The 17,491-nt window shown below is 41.8% G+C and overlaps 1 protein-coding gene across 1 annotated transcript in view; it reads left to right on the top strand.

Moving 5' to 3' along the window:
- Positions 1–12,138: 12,138 nt before the first annotated feature.
- Positions 12,139–17,491, top strand: part of LOC122729044 (sodium-coupled monocarboxylate transporter 1-like) — a 42,036-nt gene continuing 36,683 nt past the window's right edge. Inside the window, exons 1-2 of the mRNA XM_043967710.1 lie at positions 12,139–12,489; positions 13,667–13,732. Of these exons, the coding sequence (XP_043823645.1) occupies positions 12,139–12,489; positions 13,667–13,732 (417 nt within the window). The remainder of the gene's footprint in view (positions 12,490–13,666; positions 13,733–17,491) is intronic.

The following is a 17,491-nucleotide window of genomic DNA, read 5'->3' as shown; positions in this document are numbered from 1 at the left end:
ACTCACTGATTCATTCCTTTCTAAGCCCACCTTTCTCTCCCAAATTTCTTAAGTGTCTTTGTTTAAAATGTATATAAACCCACACAATCTACTACTTGGTGTCCTATTCAGCATAGGCTGGATAGTACCCACGCAGCATGTTAAATTTTTCTTCCCTGTTTAATAAAAACCTTTCTTTTTTTTTTTTTTTTTTTGCGGGGCAATGGGGGTTAAGTGACTTGCCCAGGGTCACACAGCTAGTAAGTGTTAAGTGTCTGAGGCCGGATTTGAACTCAGGTACTCCTGACTCCAGGGCCGGTACTCTATCCACTGTGCCACCTAGCTTCCCCAATAAAAACCTTTCTTTAATTTTATAGGCATTGTCTTTCTGGTTTTCCTTCCCTTTTGGAGAGAAGGGGATTTAAATTTTAGGAACTGGTCTTTGTGTTCTCTGGAGAACTGGCCTTTGTGTTACCCTGTCTTTTCCTTTGGGTAATAAGAGATCTAAATTCCATTTTAGAGAGGTTTGCCTCAGTTTTACAAATTCCATGGGTCTTCCCACATTCAGTCTTGGTTCAGGGACTTCCAACTGGCTACAAGTAAAGTCTGGTGTTTCTTCACTTTGTGTTGGTGCTGAATTTAGCATATAGAGTTTTGTTCTGTGTTTAGAGACATAACAGCCTAAGAGTAAGAACTGACCTCAAGGTCAATGAGACCTCTAGAAATGGAAAACAAGGTAGGTGATATCTCTTTGTCCAGAAAAAAGAATATGACCAAATTCCCTGTGTAAGAGTGTAGCTGGAATTAAGCTCCTGTGGTTCAGTAAGCTTTTTTTTTTTTTTTTTTAGTGAGGCAATTGGGGTTAAGTGACTTGCCCAGGGTCACACAGCTAGTAAGTGTCAAGTGTCTGAGGCTAGATTTGAACTCAGGTCCTCCTGACTCCAGGGCCAGTGCTCTATCCACTGCACCACCTAGCTGCCCCTCAGTAAGCTTTAAGGACAGATGTTTCACTGTGTAGATAAGGTCAGTACTAAGTGTCTTATTTGAGGAAGTATGGGGAACAACAGAGCATGCAAAAATATCTCTCACCCAGGAAAAACTGACATTTGTATCTCACCCATTGGAGAAATGAAACATTCACATTCTTAGACAAAATAGATGGGCTACAGTTTTTTATTTAAATTTTTTTTTTTACTTTTCCCCCAATTACAGGTTATAACAATTTTTTAACATTTGGTTTCTTTTCCCCAAAGTTTTGAGTTCTAAATTCTATCCCTCCCTCCCTCCCTTCCCTCTACCCCAAGATGCTAAGTGATCAGATATAGGTAATAAAGATTTTAAAAATAAGGATCCTTTCATCTAAATTAAAAATATACTCAATAGATTGTGGTGATGTAAGTGAATGATTACTAGTAATGAAATATTTGTTTTTTTCTTTTCTTTTGAGTCTATACTGATATACAGTCAGTAAAATAGTGCTTAATCCTTAATAAATCTGAAGCCAACTTAAAAGTTTTTCTCTCTCCAGTGATGCCCAAAATGAAGAAACAAAGAAAGAAAGAAAGAAAGAAAGAAAGAAAGAAAGAAAGAAAGAAAGAAAGGAAGGAAGGAAGGAAGCAAGAAAGAAACTTTATGTTCCAACATAAGGTCAGAACATAAAGTTTTGAAAAATTGATGTCAAAATTTGCTTTAACATGTAATTTGGAAAATAAAATTCTAAACAATTAAAAAAAAAGATGGAACCTAAAAAGAAATTTTCCATCTTTCCATATGGTCTTCAACATGAGTTAATAGTTAAACCATAAAAATAATATAGAGGGGGCAGCTAGGTGGCATAGTGGATAGAGCACCAGCCCTGGATTCAGGAGGACCTGAGTTCAAATTCGGCCTCAGACACTTGACACTTACTAGCTGTGTGACCCTGGGCAAGTCACTTAACCCCAATTGCCTCACCAAAAAAACAAACAAGAAATAATATAGGAAGATATATATTATGTTCCTCCTTTCATGAAACAATAAATGCACATACCAACAAAAAAGAAAGAAAGGCTTTATATTTGTTTTGTAATTTTCAGATCTTGGTAGCATAGCTTTTCTCATCTGTTGCTTAAGAACCTAACCCTACAGATATTGTCCTCAACTTTTCTCAATTCTACAAGCTGGTTGGGAGCACTTGTTTTAAACAGTCTTTTTTTTTTTTTTAAAGTGAGGCAATTGGGGTTAAGTGACTTGCCCTGGGTCACACAGCTAGTAAGTGTTAAATGTCTGAGACTGGATTTGAACTCAGGTAACTCCTGACTCCAGGGCCGGTGCTCTATCCACTGCGCCACCTAGCTGCCCCGAAAGCTTTATTTATTTATTTATTTTGTGGGGCAATGAGGGTTAAGTGACTTGCCCAGGGTCACACAGCTAAGTAAGTCAAGTATCTGAGGCTGGATTTGAACTCAGGTCCTCCTGAATCCAGGGCCAGTGCTTTATCTATTGCGCCTGTTTTAAACAGTCTTGAGCTAAGAAGTTGCTTGGGATGGGGAGAAGCAAGTAAAATATTTCATTTTAAATGAAGAGTTTTGTTTTTCTGACCTGAACGATCTGGTAGAATTTGATTACCTAACAGAGTCGCCAAGTAGAAATGAGGATAGACCTTTGTATCTACAAGTACATCAGTAAGAAAACAAATTGGATATCAGTTATGCCAAGGGAGAAACATAGTGGTTCTTAGGTATTCCTCAATAAAGAATTACACTCTCCCACACAGTCCAATTAGAATTAAAATGGTCTTTTATTTGGCACTAGAGAAACTGACCTAGTGGGAAGTCAAAGCCTTCGTGGCTTTGGGAGAAGAGCTTAGAAACATCCTTCTCCCCCAACAGAGGGAAGGCAAAAACTTTTATAGAGGATAGCTGGGGTGACCACTTGAAAACTGGAAAGTTCCCTTTTGGGGTGGGGTGGGGAAAGCTTGGGTGCTTGTCATATTCCTGAGAATGATGGTCCTGACCTTTGGGGTTAGTTATCTCTATCTCCTAACTCTGGTCAGGTAGTAACCACACCTAATTGATTTTCTTGCTATAGAACTTTATCTCCCCTTACATCTTAGGTATCGCTAGGGGGACTTGAGACCTGGATGGCTTGAGAATTGGAGGCTCATCACGAATCTTGTAAAATAAAGATTTATTAGTATTGTGGTGACTGTCCCACTGCAGTAAGAGAAGACCTGGTCTTTTGTATCTTTTTTTGTTTTTTGCGGGGCAATGGGGGTTAAGTGACTTGCCCAGGATCACATAGCTAGTTAAGTGCCAAGTTTCTGAGGCCAGATTTGAACTCAGGTACTCCTGAATCCAGGGCCGGTGCATTATCCACTTCGCCACCTAGCCGCCCCCTCTTTTGTATCTTTATAAAACAAAGGGGGAAGAAGGCTATTATAAAGCACTAGGAGCAAAATGCAAACAACAGGGAGGGGATTTTAGAATAACTGCATTAGTAAGATGTGTAGTACCCATCCATATCTTGTATGTCATTTTGAAAACCTTGATATTGCTTATCAGTGTACCAGGGTCTTGCTATTTGCAACACCCATTCTTGGTTGGTTGTTTTTGTTTGTTTGTTTGTTTGTTTTTTTGGTGAGGCAAGTGGGGTTAAAGTTACTTGCCCAGGGTCACATAGCTAGTAAGTGTTAAGTGTCTGAGACCGGATTTGAACTCAGGTCCTCCTGAATCCAGGGCCAGTGCTCTATCCACTGTGCCACCTAGCTGCCCCTGCAACACCCATTCTAGATGTGCTTTTCCCTTGGAAAAATTTTAAGGATTCCTTGGGCTTTGGGATCTTTAGGTTTTGGGGGGCCCCACTGCATTCCCAAAACAGTATGTCTGTCCTGATATCTAGTTGGTCAATCTATACTTTAATAGTCCCTTGATTCCTCTATATGTCTGTCCTGTTATCTGGTCATCTTTGGCTTTGCTTCTCACAGGAGAAACATCTTTGGATTTATCCTAAGCCTCATGTCAGTTTATGTGGCAAAAAAGAGAAACTACCAACAAATTTGAAAGTCTCACCCTCAGTCATCTGGTAGCCAAGTTATACAATGGACTTGAGATGCAGAAGAAAATGATACTACTTTGTAAAAAGACACATTCAGTGGAGAAAAAAAGGAAACTAGATCTGAAAGTACAATCTGAAACATGATCTGGAAGGAGAGAAATGCTTGCAGGGTTGTGCTGGAGCCAGCTGGGCATGCTCACAAGTCAATTGTTCAATTTTCTGTATATGCATTTACATCACGGAAATCAGAAAAGGCTACAAATCAGGACTTAAGTTATTGTTCTGTTGGTTGTTACTCTCGAGATGGAAATAATGTTAATAAAACATTACATTTAAACTGTGTTGGAGGTCTATCTACCCTTCCTCCCCAAGAGAGCCAGTTGTTAAACATACACCAGCACTTCAGAGAGGTTAAGAAATTAATGTAAAAAGAGAGTGAAATATAACTGAGCAAACTTTGGTATCTTTACTTTCAAAGCCTCTGCAGAGGGATTTTTCTAAAGTACAAGCCTCTTGTCAATGACCAGGAAATTTAGAAGGAAATCCTGGCTGATTCATAGCCAAGGTTTGTAGTCTTAATCCCTCTGATAGAATGGTTATTTCATTATTTTATATCTTCTTCAGCTTCTGTTATCTAACCTAGAAGACCTAACTAGCTGATTAGCTAATTAGTGCCTTCAGGGATTCTTCCTTACTTTGCTCCCATGTTGGTGTAATGCTTATGAGCAGAGATGTATGAGATGTAGGGATATTCATTGGTTAATTGGTGGTGTTGCTATGGTCCAAACTTTTTGTTTAATAGCCAAACAATATTAGAGCACCTACCTTGTTTGTCAACCAAGCATATAATGTTGGAGATCAAAACCAAAAACAAAGAGAGACAATATATATAATGGGTGTTTTCCTTTTGTTAACAAGGAAGATGATTTTATTAGTGATTAAATGTGACAATATGTTCTTGGTATAAAATGATGATGGTGATGGTGATGATGTGGTTTTTTTTTTAAGTGAGGCAATTGGGGTTAAATGACTTACCCAAGGTCACACAGCTAGTAAGTGTTAAGTGTCTGAGGCTGGATTTGAACTCAGGTACTCCTGACTCCAGGGTGCTCTATCCACTGCGCCACCTAGCTGCCCCATGATGTGTTTTTAGGATGAGTTGCCATTTACCCTACAGCCAACGCAGATTCCAAAGCAGTCAAAACTATTGAAGCGTTTGTAACCAGATTACTGTTAATCATTCTCATAGCGGTATCTTCAATACTGAGTTCATGTATCCTGATAGAAAATAGTCTTTGCTTCTCTGGAATTTGAGGCCAAAGGACAGGATAATTGTGCTAATAATCTCTTCCCTGACCAAAGAAGAGGATGTGCCACTTCAGAGCTGAGACTGTGCCTTTAGGCAAAATAAAAACAAAAGTAGAATGTTTGTTATTTTTAGGGCAAAACAGTTGTATGTTCATTCACACTGAATGCTTTTCTGGAAGGAACTGTGAAAATATGGGGGGAATGTGTGATCCATTATAAATGAAATTTTAAAATGGCCAACTATATGTGTGATCACAGCCAGCTTCAGTGGCTACAAGTGTATATTTTTTGTTTATCTTTTTTTTTTTTGCAGGGCAATGAGGGTTAAGTGACTTGCCCAAGGTCACACAGCTAGTAAGTGTCAAGTGTCTGAGGTCAGATTTGAATTCAGGTCTTCCTGAATCCAAGGCCAGTGCTTTATCTACTGCACCACCTAGCTGCCCCTTGTCTATCATTTAAAAAAGTTTTCTGCTGATAGCATGGTTTTTACATTGCCTAAATTTCCCCTTGTAATCCTCCTCCTCCTCCTCCTCCTTGCAGAGAGCCATCCTGTTGTCATGGGTGAGAGGTGGTGGTCCTTAAGTATTCCTCAATAAAGAATTATACTCTCCCACAAAGTCTAATTAGAATTAAAGTAATCTTTTATTTGGCACTAGAGAAAGTTACCTAGTGGTAAGTCAAAGACTTTACCCCTTGGGGAGGAGGGCTTAGAAACATTCTCCTCCTCCTAGAACAGATGGAAGGAAAAAACTTTTATAGAGGATAGATGGGGTGTCCACTTGAAAACTGAAAAGTTCTCTTTTGGGGTGGGGTGGAGAAATCTTGGATGCTTGACATATTCCTGAGAGTCAAGGGGTATTTTTTTGAAATGATGGTCCTGACCTTTGGGGTTATATCTGTCTCCTAACTCTGGTCAGGTAGTAGCCATGCCTAATTGTCTTTCCTGCTATAGAATTTTATCTCCCCATACTTCTTAGGTATGTCTGTCCTGATATCTGGTTGGTCAGTCTAAACTTTAATAGTCCCTTGATTCCTCTATATGTCCGTCCTGTTATCTGGTCATCTTTGGTTTTGCTTCTCACAGGAGAAACTTCTTTGGATTTATCCCAAGCCTCTTTATGTGACATAATGTGGCTTCATGGATGTGCCAGTGATGGACTCTGGTGTCAAAAACACCTCAGCTCAAATCCAACTTCAGACACTTACTAGTTGGGTAATATTGGGCAATGTTTGAGGGGACTTGTGACCCAGATGGGGGGGGGCTAGCTCACCCAAAGAATTGGAGGCTCATCATGAATCTTATGAAATAAAAAGAGATTTATTAGGAGAGAGGAATAATGGCCAGGGGACAGATCACTATGGAGAACTGTCCCACTGGAGTAAAAGAAGATCTGGTCTTTTGTATCTTTACAAAACAAAGAAAGGGGAGGGAATTACAAAGCAAGAAGAAATACCCAAACCAGGGCCAGATAATAAAGAGGGGATCTTTGATAACAGGGTATCAGTAGGATACATCCTTCCATATCCTGCAGGCCATCTTTTTTTTTTTTAAGTGAGGCAATTGGGGTTAAATGACTTGCCCAGGGTCACACAGCTAGTAAGTGTTAAGTGTCTGAGGCCGGATTTGAACTCAGGTAACTCCTGACTCCAGGGCTGGTGCTCTATCCACTGAGCCACCTAGCTGCCCCTCCCTGCAGGTCATCTTGCACATCTTAGTATTGCTTATCAGTGTATGGGGTCATGCCCTACCACACCTCATCCCCGAGGTGGGAGACAGAGCTGCTTTTCCCTTGGCCCAGGGGGTTGGAATCTTCTGCATTTCTTGGGGTCCCACTACACAGGTACTGATAATCCGAGTGGGATAGCTATTTTACTGCAGAATCCACAATTAAGAAAGAATCCAGTCTCCTTGCACCTTATTTCCTGCCATGTGTTCTTTGATCCAGTGATACCGACCTCTTTGCTGTTCCATGAACAACATCCTCCATCTCCAGACTCTGGGTGCTTTCTCTGGCTGTCTCCCAAATCTGGGATGCTCTCCCTCCTCCGCTTTACCTACCAACTTTCCTGGATTACTGTAAATCCCAACAAAAATCCATCTTCTACAGGAAGGTTTTACCAAATGCTCTTAATTCTCACACTTTCCCTCTGTCAATAATTTCTTGTTTCTCCTGTATATGGCTTGTTTGTATCTATTTTCTTTTCGTGTTGTTTCCCCCATTAGACTGTTAGCTCTTTGGGAGCAAGTGTTGTGGGAATGCAGTGGGACCCCAAGAAACCTGAAGACCCCAATCCCCAAGGAACCCTTAAAACTTTTCCAAGGGAAAAGCACCTCAGGAATAAGGTGCGGCAGAGCATGACCCTGGTGTGCTGATACAGTGCAATATGAAGGTCTTCAAGATGATATACAAGATATGGATCAGTGCTGGTTATCTTACTGTTGCCCCATGATTCCCAAATCACCTCCCTGTTTCCATTTCTTTGCCAGTGTTTTGTAATGCTCTTCCCTCCCCTTTGTTTTGTAAGGACACAAAGGACCAGGTCTTCTACCACAGTGGGACAGTCACCATAGTTATCAGTCCCTCCACCCCAGCCATATTCTTCTCTCCTAATAAATCTCTTTTTATTTTAAAATTAAAATTTAATTTATTTTTTTTTTGCAGGGTAATGAGGGGTTAAGTGACTTGCCCAGGGTCACACAGCTAAAGTGTCAATTGTCTAAGACCGGATTTGAACTCAGGTTCTCCTGAATCCAGGGTCAGTGCTCTATCCACTGCGCCACCTAGCTGCGCCCCTCTTTTTATTTTATAAGATTCATGATAAGCCTTCAGTTCTTTGGGTGAGCTAGCCCCCCCCCCCATTCAGGTTGCAAGTGCCCTCAAGCACAGGGACTGTCTTTTGTCTCTTTTTGTATCCCCAGAGCTTAGCAAACTGTCTGACACAAAGTAAGTACTTAATGAATGTTTATTGTTTGATGGATAAATACATTGAAATGCTTTCCTATAGCTTATTGAAATTACTTTTTCTTTAATAATTTGTGGATTCACAAAATTCTTATTGGTGCTCTAGGCCCATCCCCCATGGGCCCACCCCCCCATGGGGCCCATCCCCCAGGTCAAAAACAAAGACGACAAGACATTGCATTGTTGGGCATTGAGGTTATTTTTATTCTTTAATTTTTTTCTATTTATTACGTATACATCCTAGCCATAGCAAAAAAAAAAATCTATATACAACTGTTTGTTTGTTTTTTCTTTTAGGGTATTTATGTGAAGCAATGTGGTTTCATGGATATGCTAGTGCTGGACTTTGGTGTCAGAAACACCTCAGTTCAAATCCAACTTCAGACACTTACTAGTTGAGTAACATTGGGCAATGTTTGGGGGGACTTGTGACCTGGATGGGGCCTTGGGGGGGCAGCTCACCCAAAGAATTGGAGGCTCATCACAAATTTGTAAAATAGATTTATTAGGAGAGAGGAATATGGCTTGGGGGGGGTGTGTGCAGATCACCATGGTGACTGTCCCACTGAAGTAAGAGAAGACCTGGAAGGAAATTGCAAAGCACTGGGGAGAGAAATGCAAACCACAGAGGGGATTTTGGAATAATGGGGCATCAGTAAGATATGCTGCACCCATCCATATCGTGCATATCACCTTGCTTATCAGTGTACGAGGGGCTTGCTCTTCCCAACACCCATTCCTGAGGTGGAAGAGGGAGCTGTTTCCCCCCTGGCCTATGGGGTTTGAATCTTCTGGATTTCTTGGGGTCCCACTACCTTCCCATAACAGGCAAATCACTTAACTTTTGGTGCCTCTGTTTCTCCAACTGTAAAACAGGATAATCATACCACCTACTTTACAGGGTTGTTGTGAGGATCAAATGAAACTCTTCTCTCTCCTTTCCTTCTTCCTCTTTTCTCTCTCCTCCTTTTTCTTCTTTTGTTCTTGTTCTCCTCTCTCCATATATACACATATGTGCATCACTTAAAAAACCTAAATTTCATTATTATTATTATTTTCTCCTATTGGCTCTGGAGTTAAGACCTGAGTTCAAAACTCCCCTCTAATAGTGTTTCTGTGACCTTGGACACATGATTTTACCTCCCTAGATCTCAGATCCCTTTGTAAAACGAAAGGGTTAAATTAGATGACCTCTCAGGTTCCTTTCCAGAATAGGGAACCATTTCTTTTCTTTTCTTTTTTGGCAGGGCAATGAGGGTTAAGTGACTTGCCCAGGGTCACACAGCTAGTAAATATCAAGTGTCTGAGGTTGGATTCGAACTCAGGTCCTCCTGAATCCAGGGCCAGTGCTTTATCCACGGGGCCACCTAACTTCCCCCTCAGGTTCCTTTCAATTAAAAATCTATAAACATAAATCACATTTTCTTCCTGGGTCTTAGTTTCCTCATTTGTAAAGTGGGAGTGCTGCACTACATAGTCTTTGAAGTCCCTTCTTTCTCTAGAGTAAGGAAGCTAGGTGGTGAAGTGGTTAGAGTTGTACCTGGAGTGAATAAGAACTGAGTTTAAATCCTTTTTTTTTTTTGTCTTGTTGCAGGGCAATGAGGGTTAAGTGAGTTGCCCAGGGTCCCATGGCTAGTGTCAAGTGTGTAAGGCTGGATTTGAACTCAGGTCCTCCTAAATCCAGGGCCGGTGCTTTATCCACTACCCACCTAGCTGCCCCCAGTTTAAATCTTGATTTTGAACTGTCATACTGATATGGGAAAATACAGGGGATGAAACTGAGGCCCCTGATGAGACCCCCAAAATGAAAGTAGAACATACTGTTTGTTCTCCTGAAGTCTATGGTTTAGTACCAACTTCCTGACATATGCCTCTGTTTACTGAAATATGCCTTCCTGTCTGCCAAGTAGCTCACCACAATGTACCTGTGCAAACCTGCATGCATTTTCATGCCTAAGAGATATAAAAACTGCAGCTTGGACACTTGGTGGCTGCCCAGAGTATCAGAGGAGACTCTGCTTTGGGCCGGCCTGGCGCGTCAATAAACTGCTCTTTCTTATTCTTGAGTGGCGTTTGGGTTTCTCCGTCGGAATTTCCCACAACAATACTACTTGTGTGACCCTAAGTAAGTCACTTATCCTCAGTTTTCTCATTTGTAAAATGGGGATAATAATAGTATCTATCTCCCAGGATCGCTGTGATGCTCAGATGAGATATTTGTAAAGCACTTTGCAAACTATCACATGCTATATACATTTTAGCTATGACTATTCAGCTAAAATTCTAAGATCCTCTCCTAAAACGAAGATAATAATACCCAAATTGTCCACCTAGCCCGCAAGACTTGCCCAGGTCAAATGAGATGATGCCTGTGAAGGATTTTTTATAATTTTGAAAGAGTAGTATGAATGAAATATTTATTAAGAGCTTACTAACTGCAGCCTTGTGCAAAGGAAAAACAGACAGATTAACAAGAAAATACAAAAGCTAGTTGCAATTATTCTCTTAGGGACTATCCCACCCTTCCCCCCTTCCCCAGTGAAATTATTTCAAGTCATAGGGTGTGACCATATTGTGGCGTTTGGTCTTGATTCCGAGGCCAGATTGTCTTCCGGAAAGAATGTCCCTGACTGCCTAGCCAGGAGCTATGAATGAGTAGAATTGTTTTCCCCAAACTTTATCAGTGCTGAGTTTATCATTTATTATCTCTGTCCTCTGCTTCCCCGCCCCCCAACCCCAGTGTGTGAAGCGGTGCCTCTTAAATTGCTCTAAATTACATTCCTGTGGTTGTTAGTCTGTTGAACACCACATTACACTTGTTTTTCCAGGACAGAAGTTTCTTTTCCAGTTTCGTACACAAGACTCTTGTGAAATTGTATTGTCTTCACCCCTCTTCCCTTCTCCTAAGCTTTTCTGACTGGGCTATCCCCAGCTCGCTGTTTTAGAGTGAGCTCTCAGTCATGATGCCCCAACGGATCCCTTACAGTAGGATTTAACTTCACTCTAGACTAGATGAGTGTCCGACAAGTTGGGTGTAAACTGATTTCCGTGTAAATTTAATTGTATTCGAGGAGGGCGTTTTTCTTTTCTCGATCTGCTTTGTACATTGAGACTAAGCAGCATTCCTGAACTGGGGGCAAGACCCTTAGTTTGTGAGAATAGAGTGGGGTTTATATTCCCATAAAGCAGGGAATTGCAGAGATCAGACTTGGACCCATATTTCACGGACTCTCCCTTTTTTACATTTTTCTTCTCCCTCCCTAGTGGTGTGGCCAACACTTCCTGCAGGGTCAGAGTTCAAATACAGCCGACTCCTCACCTTGGCCACCAATCTGGCCTGGGACATTCAAGAATCTAGGGCCGTCCCATCCCCCAATTTAAGGCACCCAGCAAAGCAGACAAATCGGAGAAACCAACCTCAGGGGAGCCTTAGAGAGCCCAGCAATTTAGCATAGACCATCCCGCCCAACCCCCTTCTCCTCCCACCTCCGCGCCCTTACACATCTTTCCCCCTCCAGGCACCTTTCAGAGTGGATCGCTTCCCTCTTTGCTTCCGCGGGAGCCTCTGCAGCAAGCCTGATCCCATCCCCCAAGCAGAGCCCTCTCTGTACAACGTCTGGCCCCGGGGGTCTCGGCGGAGGTGCAGCCTGGGCCACCTCGGACACTCCTGGTGTGGCCAGGCTGACGGACACGGGCAGACGGGAGGTCAGGACGCCAGCCCTGCCGGGCACAGCCAAGCGCAGTGTCTCCCTCCTTCCCCCTCTACCCCAGCCGAAGCAGCCGCCTAAGCCGGCGGTTCTCCTCGACGTGAGCTCTGCTGATTTGGGGAGAAGAAAGTTTGCGCAGCGCAGCCATGAGCGCCCAGCACGAAGCCAAGACCTTCGTGGTGTGGGACTACCTGGTGTTCGCGGGGATGCTGCTCGTCTCCGCACTCATCGGCGTCTATTGTGCCTTCTGGGGTGGCGGCCAGAAGACCCAGAAAGACTTTCTGATGGGCGGCCGGAAGATGACTGCGGTGCCCGTGGCGGTGTCCCTCACGTCTAGTTTCATGTCCGCCATCACCATCCTGGGTATCCCCTCCGAGATCTATCGCTTCGGGGCCATATTCACCTTGTATGGGTTCTCCTATATCATTGTGGTCGTCTTCACCTCGGAAGTCTTCCTTCCTGTATTTTACAAGCTGGGTATTACGAGCACTTACGAGGTAAGGAGACATTGCTGCCCACTGCTCTCCCTTTCGGGGTTTAAGGGGAGGGTGGAAGAAATCTTATCAAAACCCCCTCAGATTTAGAGCTGGAGGGTATCCCTCTAACAGAGGGCCAGAGTCCAATCCTTTTCAAAGAGTACACGAGGAAACTGCTCCAGAACAGGTTAATTGACTTGACTAAAGTCACCAAAATTACAAGAGTCAGAACCCAGATTCTAGCAAAAGGCCTCTAACTCCAAATCCAGAGGTATTTCTTTTGCAATCCTGCTGGTTCCTCTCTAGGTAAACAGACGAGAAGTCCTTGGTTTCTTCTGCAGAATGTCGAGTTCCTTTTGGAGGCGTGGTTAAGTGACTTGGCCAGGGTCACTGGGCTAGAAATTGTCTTATCATATTTGAACTCAGGTCCTCCCGACTCCATGCATTGTGCTAACCCAGCGGCCCTGTTAAGTTCACTAAACGCGGGGACTATTTTCCTTTTTATCTTTTAGGCACTCTCAGCATCTTGTGTAAAGCCTTACAGATAGTAGCTTAATAAATGCTTGTTGTAATAAACTGAATTGAAGAGTAGGATTTTAAAAAAATGAACCGGAGAATTTTGATCATTCTTCCAGCGGTTGCTTTGTTTTAGCCCTTGGCCTTTTCTACAAGTTTAGAGAAGATTGATTGAGCATCTGAGAGTGGGATTAATGCAGAGTGAAGAATGGGGCCTCTTGGTAGAGAGAGTTGCTCCTAGGGGGACGCGGGGGCAGCTATCTGGCTGCAGAGTTAAAGGATAGACAAATCGATCAAAAGACAATTCGAAGTAGGGGCAGCTAGGTGGGGCAGTGGATAAAGCACCAGCCCTGAATTCGGGAGGACCTGAGTTCAAATCCAGCCTCAGACACTTGACACTTCTGTGACCCTGGGCAAGTCACTTAACCCTCATTGCTGCCCCCCCCCCCAAAAAAAAAGACAATTCAAGGAAAGACAAATGGATCAAATCCTGGCTCTGCTACCTGTTAACTGTGTGACCTTGGGCAAGTTACTTGATTTCCCAGAGTCTCAGTTTCCCCATTTCTAAAATGGCAGAGTTGGACTCAATAACTTTTGGGGTCCCTTCAGCTCCAAATGTGTAATAGTGTGGATAATGGGTCATACATACTAACCATTCTACCCTCATTTTGATCTTTGAAAGTATCTAGAACTTCGTTTTAACAAATACATTCGCCTCTGTGGAACGGTTCTGTTCATCATTCAAACGGTAAGTGGTTCTCCAATGTGTGTCGTCCCCCCCCCCCCCAATTTCCCCCTTCTTTTGTTGTCTAAAATGTTTTAACAAAATGTTTCTAGTATCTGGATGTTTTGTTTATTAAGACACTTACAGGGGCAGCTAGGTGTCGCAGTGGAATAGAGCACTGACCCTGGAGTCAGGAGTACCTGAGTTCAAATGTGGCCTCAGACACTTGACACTTATTAGCTGTGTGACTCTGGGCAAATCACTTAACCCCAATTGCCTCACCAAAAAAACAAAAAAACAAACAAAAAAAAGACACTTATAGATGCATTTACAGAATGTATAAGTGAAAACTGGACAAATGAAAAGGAGAGAGCTGGAGATAGGAAGAGGATGAACGAATTTTTGAACAGGCCTTAGTGAAGAGATCCTGAGAGTTTAGCTTCCTGAAATGACAGGATGACTTAAATTTAACTGAATTTCTCACCTGCACAAGCCTGCACACACACACACATAATTTTTTTGTGAGGCAATTGGGGTTAAGTGACTTGCCTAGGGTCACACAGCTAGTAAGGGTTAAGTGTCTGAGACCAGATTTGAACTCAGGTCCTCCTGACTCCAGGGCCGGGGGTCTATCCACTGTGCCACCTAGCTGCCGCTGCTATAAATATTTTTGTACAAATAGGACTTTTTCTCTTTTTGGGCATGTCTTTGAGATATAAACCTAGCAGTGGTATAGCTGGATTAAAGGCTATACACAGTTCTATAGCCCTTTGGGCATAGTTCCAAATTGTTCTCCGGAATTGTTGGATTAGCATCCCAGCTTTCCCATATCCCCTCCAACATCCAATGTTTTCCTTTTTTGCTGTATTTGCCACTCTGAAAGGTGTGAGGTGATACCATAGAGTTGTTTTAATTTGCATTTCTCTAACCAAGAGCGATCTAGACCATTTTTTCATATGATTGTAGATAGCTTTGATTTCTTTTTCCCGAAAACTGCTTGTTCATATTCTTTGACCATTTATCAACTGGGGAATGACTTTTTGTTTTGTTTTGTTTTGGTGAGGCAATTGGGGTTAAGTGACTTGCCCAGGGTCACACAGCTAGTAAGTGTCAAGTGTCTGAGGCCGGATTTGAACTCAGGTACTCCTGACTCCAGGGCTGGTGCTCTATCCACTGCGTCACCTAGCTGCCCCTTGACTTTATAAATAAAATCAAATTTTTAAAAATTTTGAGTTTCATTGATCCAACCATTCTGGAGAGCAATTTGGAACTATGCCCAAAGGGCTATAAAGCTGTGCCTGGCACAGTTGACCTAGCATTACCACTGCTGGGTCTGGATCTCAAAGAAATCATGAAAAAGGGAAAAGGACCCACATGTATGAAAATATTTATAGCAGCTCTTTTTGTGGTGGCAAAGAATTGGAAAATGAGGGGATGCTCATCAACTGGCTAATGGCTGAATGGGTTGTGGTATATGAATGTGATGGAATACTATTTTGCTATAAGAAATGATGTGCAGGCAGATTTCAGAAAAACCTGGAAAGACTTGTAGGAACTGATGTATAGTGAAGTGAGCAGAACCAGGAGAATGTTTACACAGTGTCAGCAATATTGTACAATGAAGAACTGTGAATGACTTGACTATTCTCGGCAATGCAATGATCCAGGTTAATTCCAAAAGACTTATGATGGAAAATGCTCTCTACATCCATAAAAAGAACTATGGAGTCTGAGTGCAGATTGAAGTCTACTATTTTCATTTTATTTGTTGTTATTTTTGCCTTTCGTTCTGATTCTTCTTTTACAACATGACTAATACGCAAATAATGGGGCAACCAGGTGGTTCAGTGGATGGTGAAGTTGGGGAGGGTCTGAGTTCAAATATCACCTCAGATACTTACTAGTTTTGTGACCCTGGGCAAGTCACTTAACCCTAATTGCCTTAAATATGCAGGGCCATCTCTAGTCATCCTGATACATATCTTGCCACTGGACCAAGATGACTTTGGAGGAGAGAGTGAGGTTGGTGACCTTGCATAGCCCTCCCTCCCTTCAATCCAATTCACTGCAAGTTATGACATCACCCAATGTCATGGTCCTCTTCAAGAATGAAGGACAAACAACAACAACAATATGGAAATATGTATAACGTAATTGTACACATATAACCTATATCTGATTATTTTCAGTCTTGAGAAGAGGGGAGGGAACAGAGGAAAGGAGAAAAAATTAGAACTCAAAATCTTAAAATAAGTGAATGTTGAAAACAATCTTTTTTCTTTGGTTTATTCATTTCTTTATTCAATATTATTTTATTTTTTAATAATAACATACAATAACAAAATACTGCAAACATAATACATGGAATAATATCTGTAAAGGGACAGCCTGGGAATCTTGAAAAAAAATTAAAGTAAGGACAGTCATGAGAGTGATTAAATAGGGGGAAATATTCCCCCATTTCCATCCCCTAGGAAGGCATTTTTTTTCCTGAATGCCAGAGATTCTGAATAACAAGATTTTTCTTTGAATGTCTTCAGTGAAAAGCTTGATGACTACTTGCTAGGATTCTTGTCGAAAACAATCTTTACGTGTAATTGGAAAATAAAATAAAATATTAACAAAATTTGTTTTGAGTTCCAAATTCTCTCCCTCTCTCCAGTCTCTGTCCCACCCATTGAGAAGGCAAGCAATATATCAATTATGCACGTGAAAACCAGCATAATATATTTTCATATTAGAGTCATAGAGATGTTAAGTAACTAGCTCCCAAAGCTGCTAAGTCAGAGTCATGATTTGAATTCACATCTTCCTGACTCCATATCATACAGCAGAAAATCGCAGAATCCTACTTTTTAGAGCTGCAAATGAGTTTAAAGGTCAGTTAGTTCAACCTTTTCATTATATACTTAATGAAACTGAGTTTCAAAGTCAAGTTGAGCCAGGATTTGAACTCGGGACCAAAGCCTCGAAATCCAGTACTCTTTCTATGACACTATGCTGCTTCCCATGCTGTCTGCCCCTTTATCTCACTCTCACTCTTATCACTACCATTATCCCCATTGACCCCTTTATTGTCACCCCTTTTTACAGATGCTCAGAGAGTTATTGAGCAGAATTGGGTTTTGAACCCCAGGTCTTGAGAACAGTGCTCTCTCCAATGAATGGAGAGGGTGAGAACTGCATAGTTCTGCATAGAAGAAGGGAATAAGTATTTATTAAGTGCCCACAATGTGCCGGAACCGTGCTATCTTATTTTGTCACAATAACTTTGGGAGGTAGGTGCTATTGGTATCCTCAGTTCATAGTTGAGGAAACTGAGGCAGACAGAGGTTAAGTGACTTTCCCAAGGTCACAGAGCTAGTATGTTTATGAGGTTGGATTTGAACTTAGGTCTTCCCAACTCTAGTCCCAGGGTCTATGCGCTATCTCATCTAGATTCCTTGAGGAATCTTTAAAAAAAATTTTATTATTTACTCCAATAACTGTGAATTATGTTCCCCTAAAGAAAAACATGAAGACTCTCCAGTAATATCTGTATGAAGTCCTACAAAATTAAAACAAATTAAAAGGGAAGTAAGAGCACTGGAACACAAGATTCTAGAACTGGAAGAACTTGATAGTCATCTAGTCAATCCTTCACCCGAAGAGACATCTCCTTTCCAATATCCTCCCCATATTTAATCATCTGGTCTCCACATGAAGATCTCCAGTGATTGAGGCTGAAGAGAAGGCCTGGTTGTTGTTATTAATTCATTCCAGTCCTGTGTGACTCTTACATGA

The sequence above is a fragment of the Dromiciops gliroides genome, chromosome 5, assembly GCF_019393635.1.
Source record: "Dromiciops gliroides isolate mDroGli1 chromosome 5, mDroGli1.pri, whole genome shotgun sequence".
Classification (NCBI taxonomy): Eukaryota; Metazoa; Chordata; class Mammalia; order Microbiotheria; family Microbiotheriidae; genus Dromiciops; species Dromiciops gliroides.
This window is presented reverse-complemented; position numbering and strand designations above follow the sequence as displayed.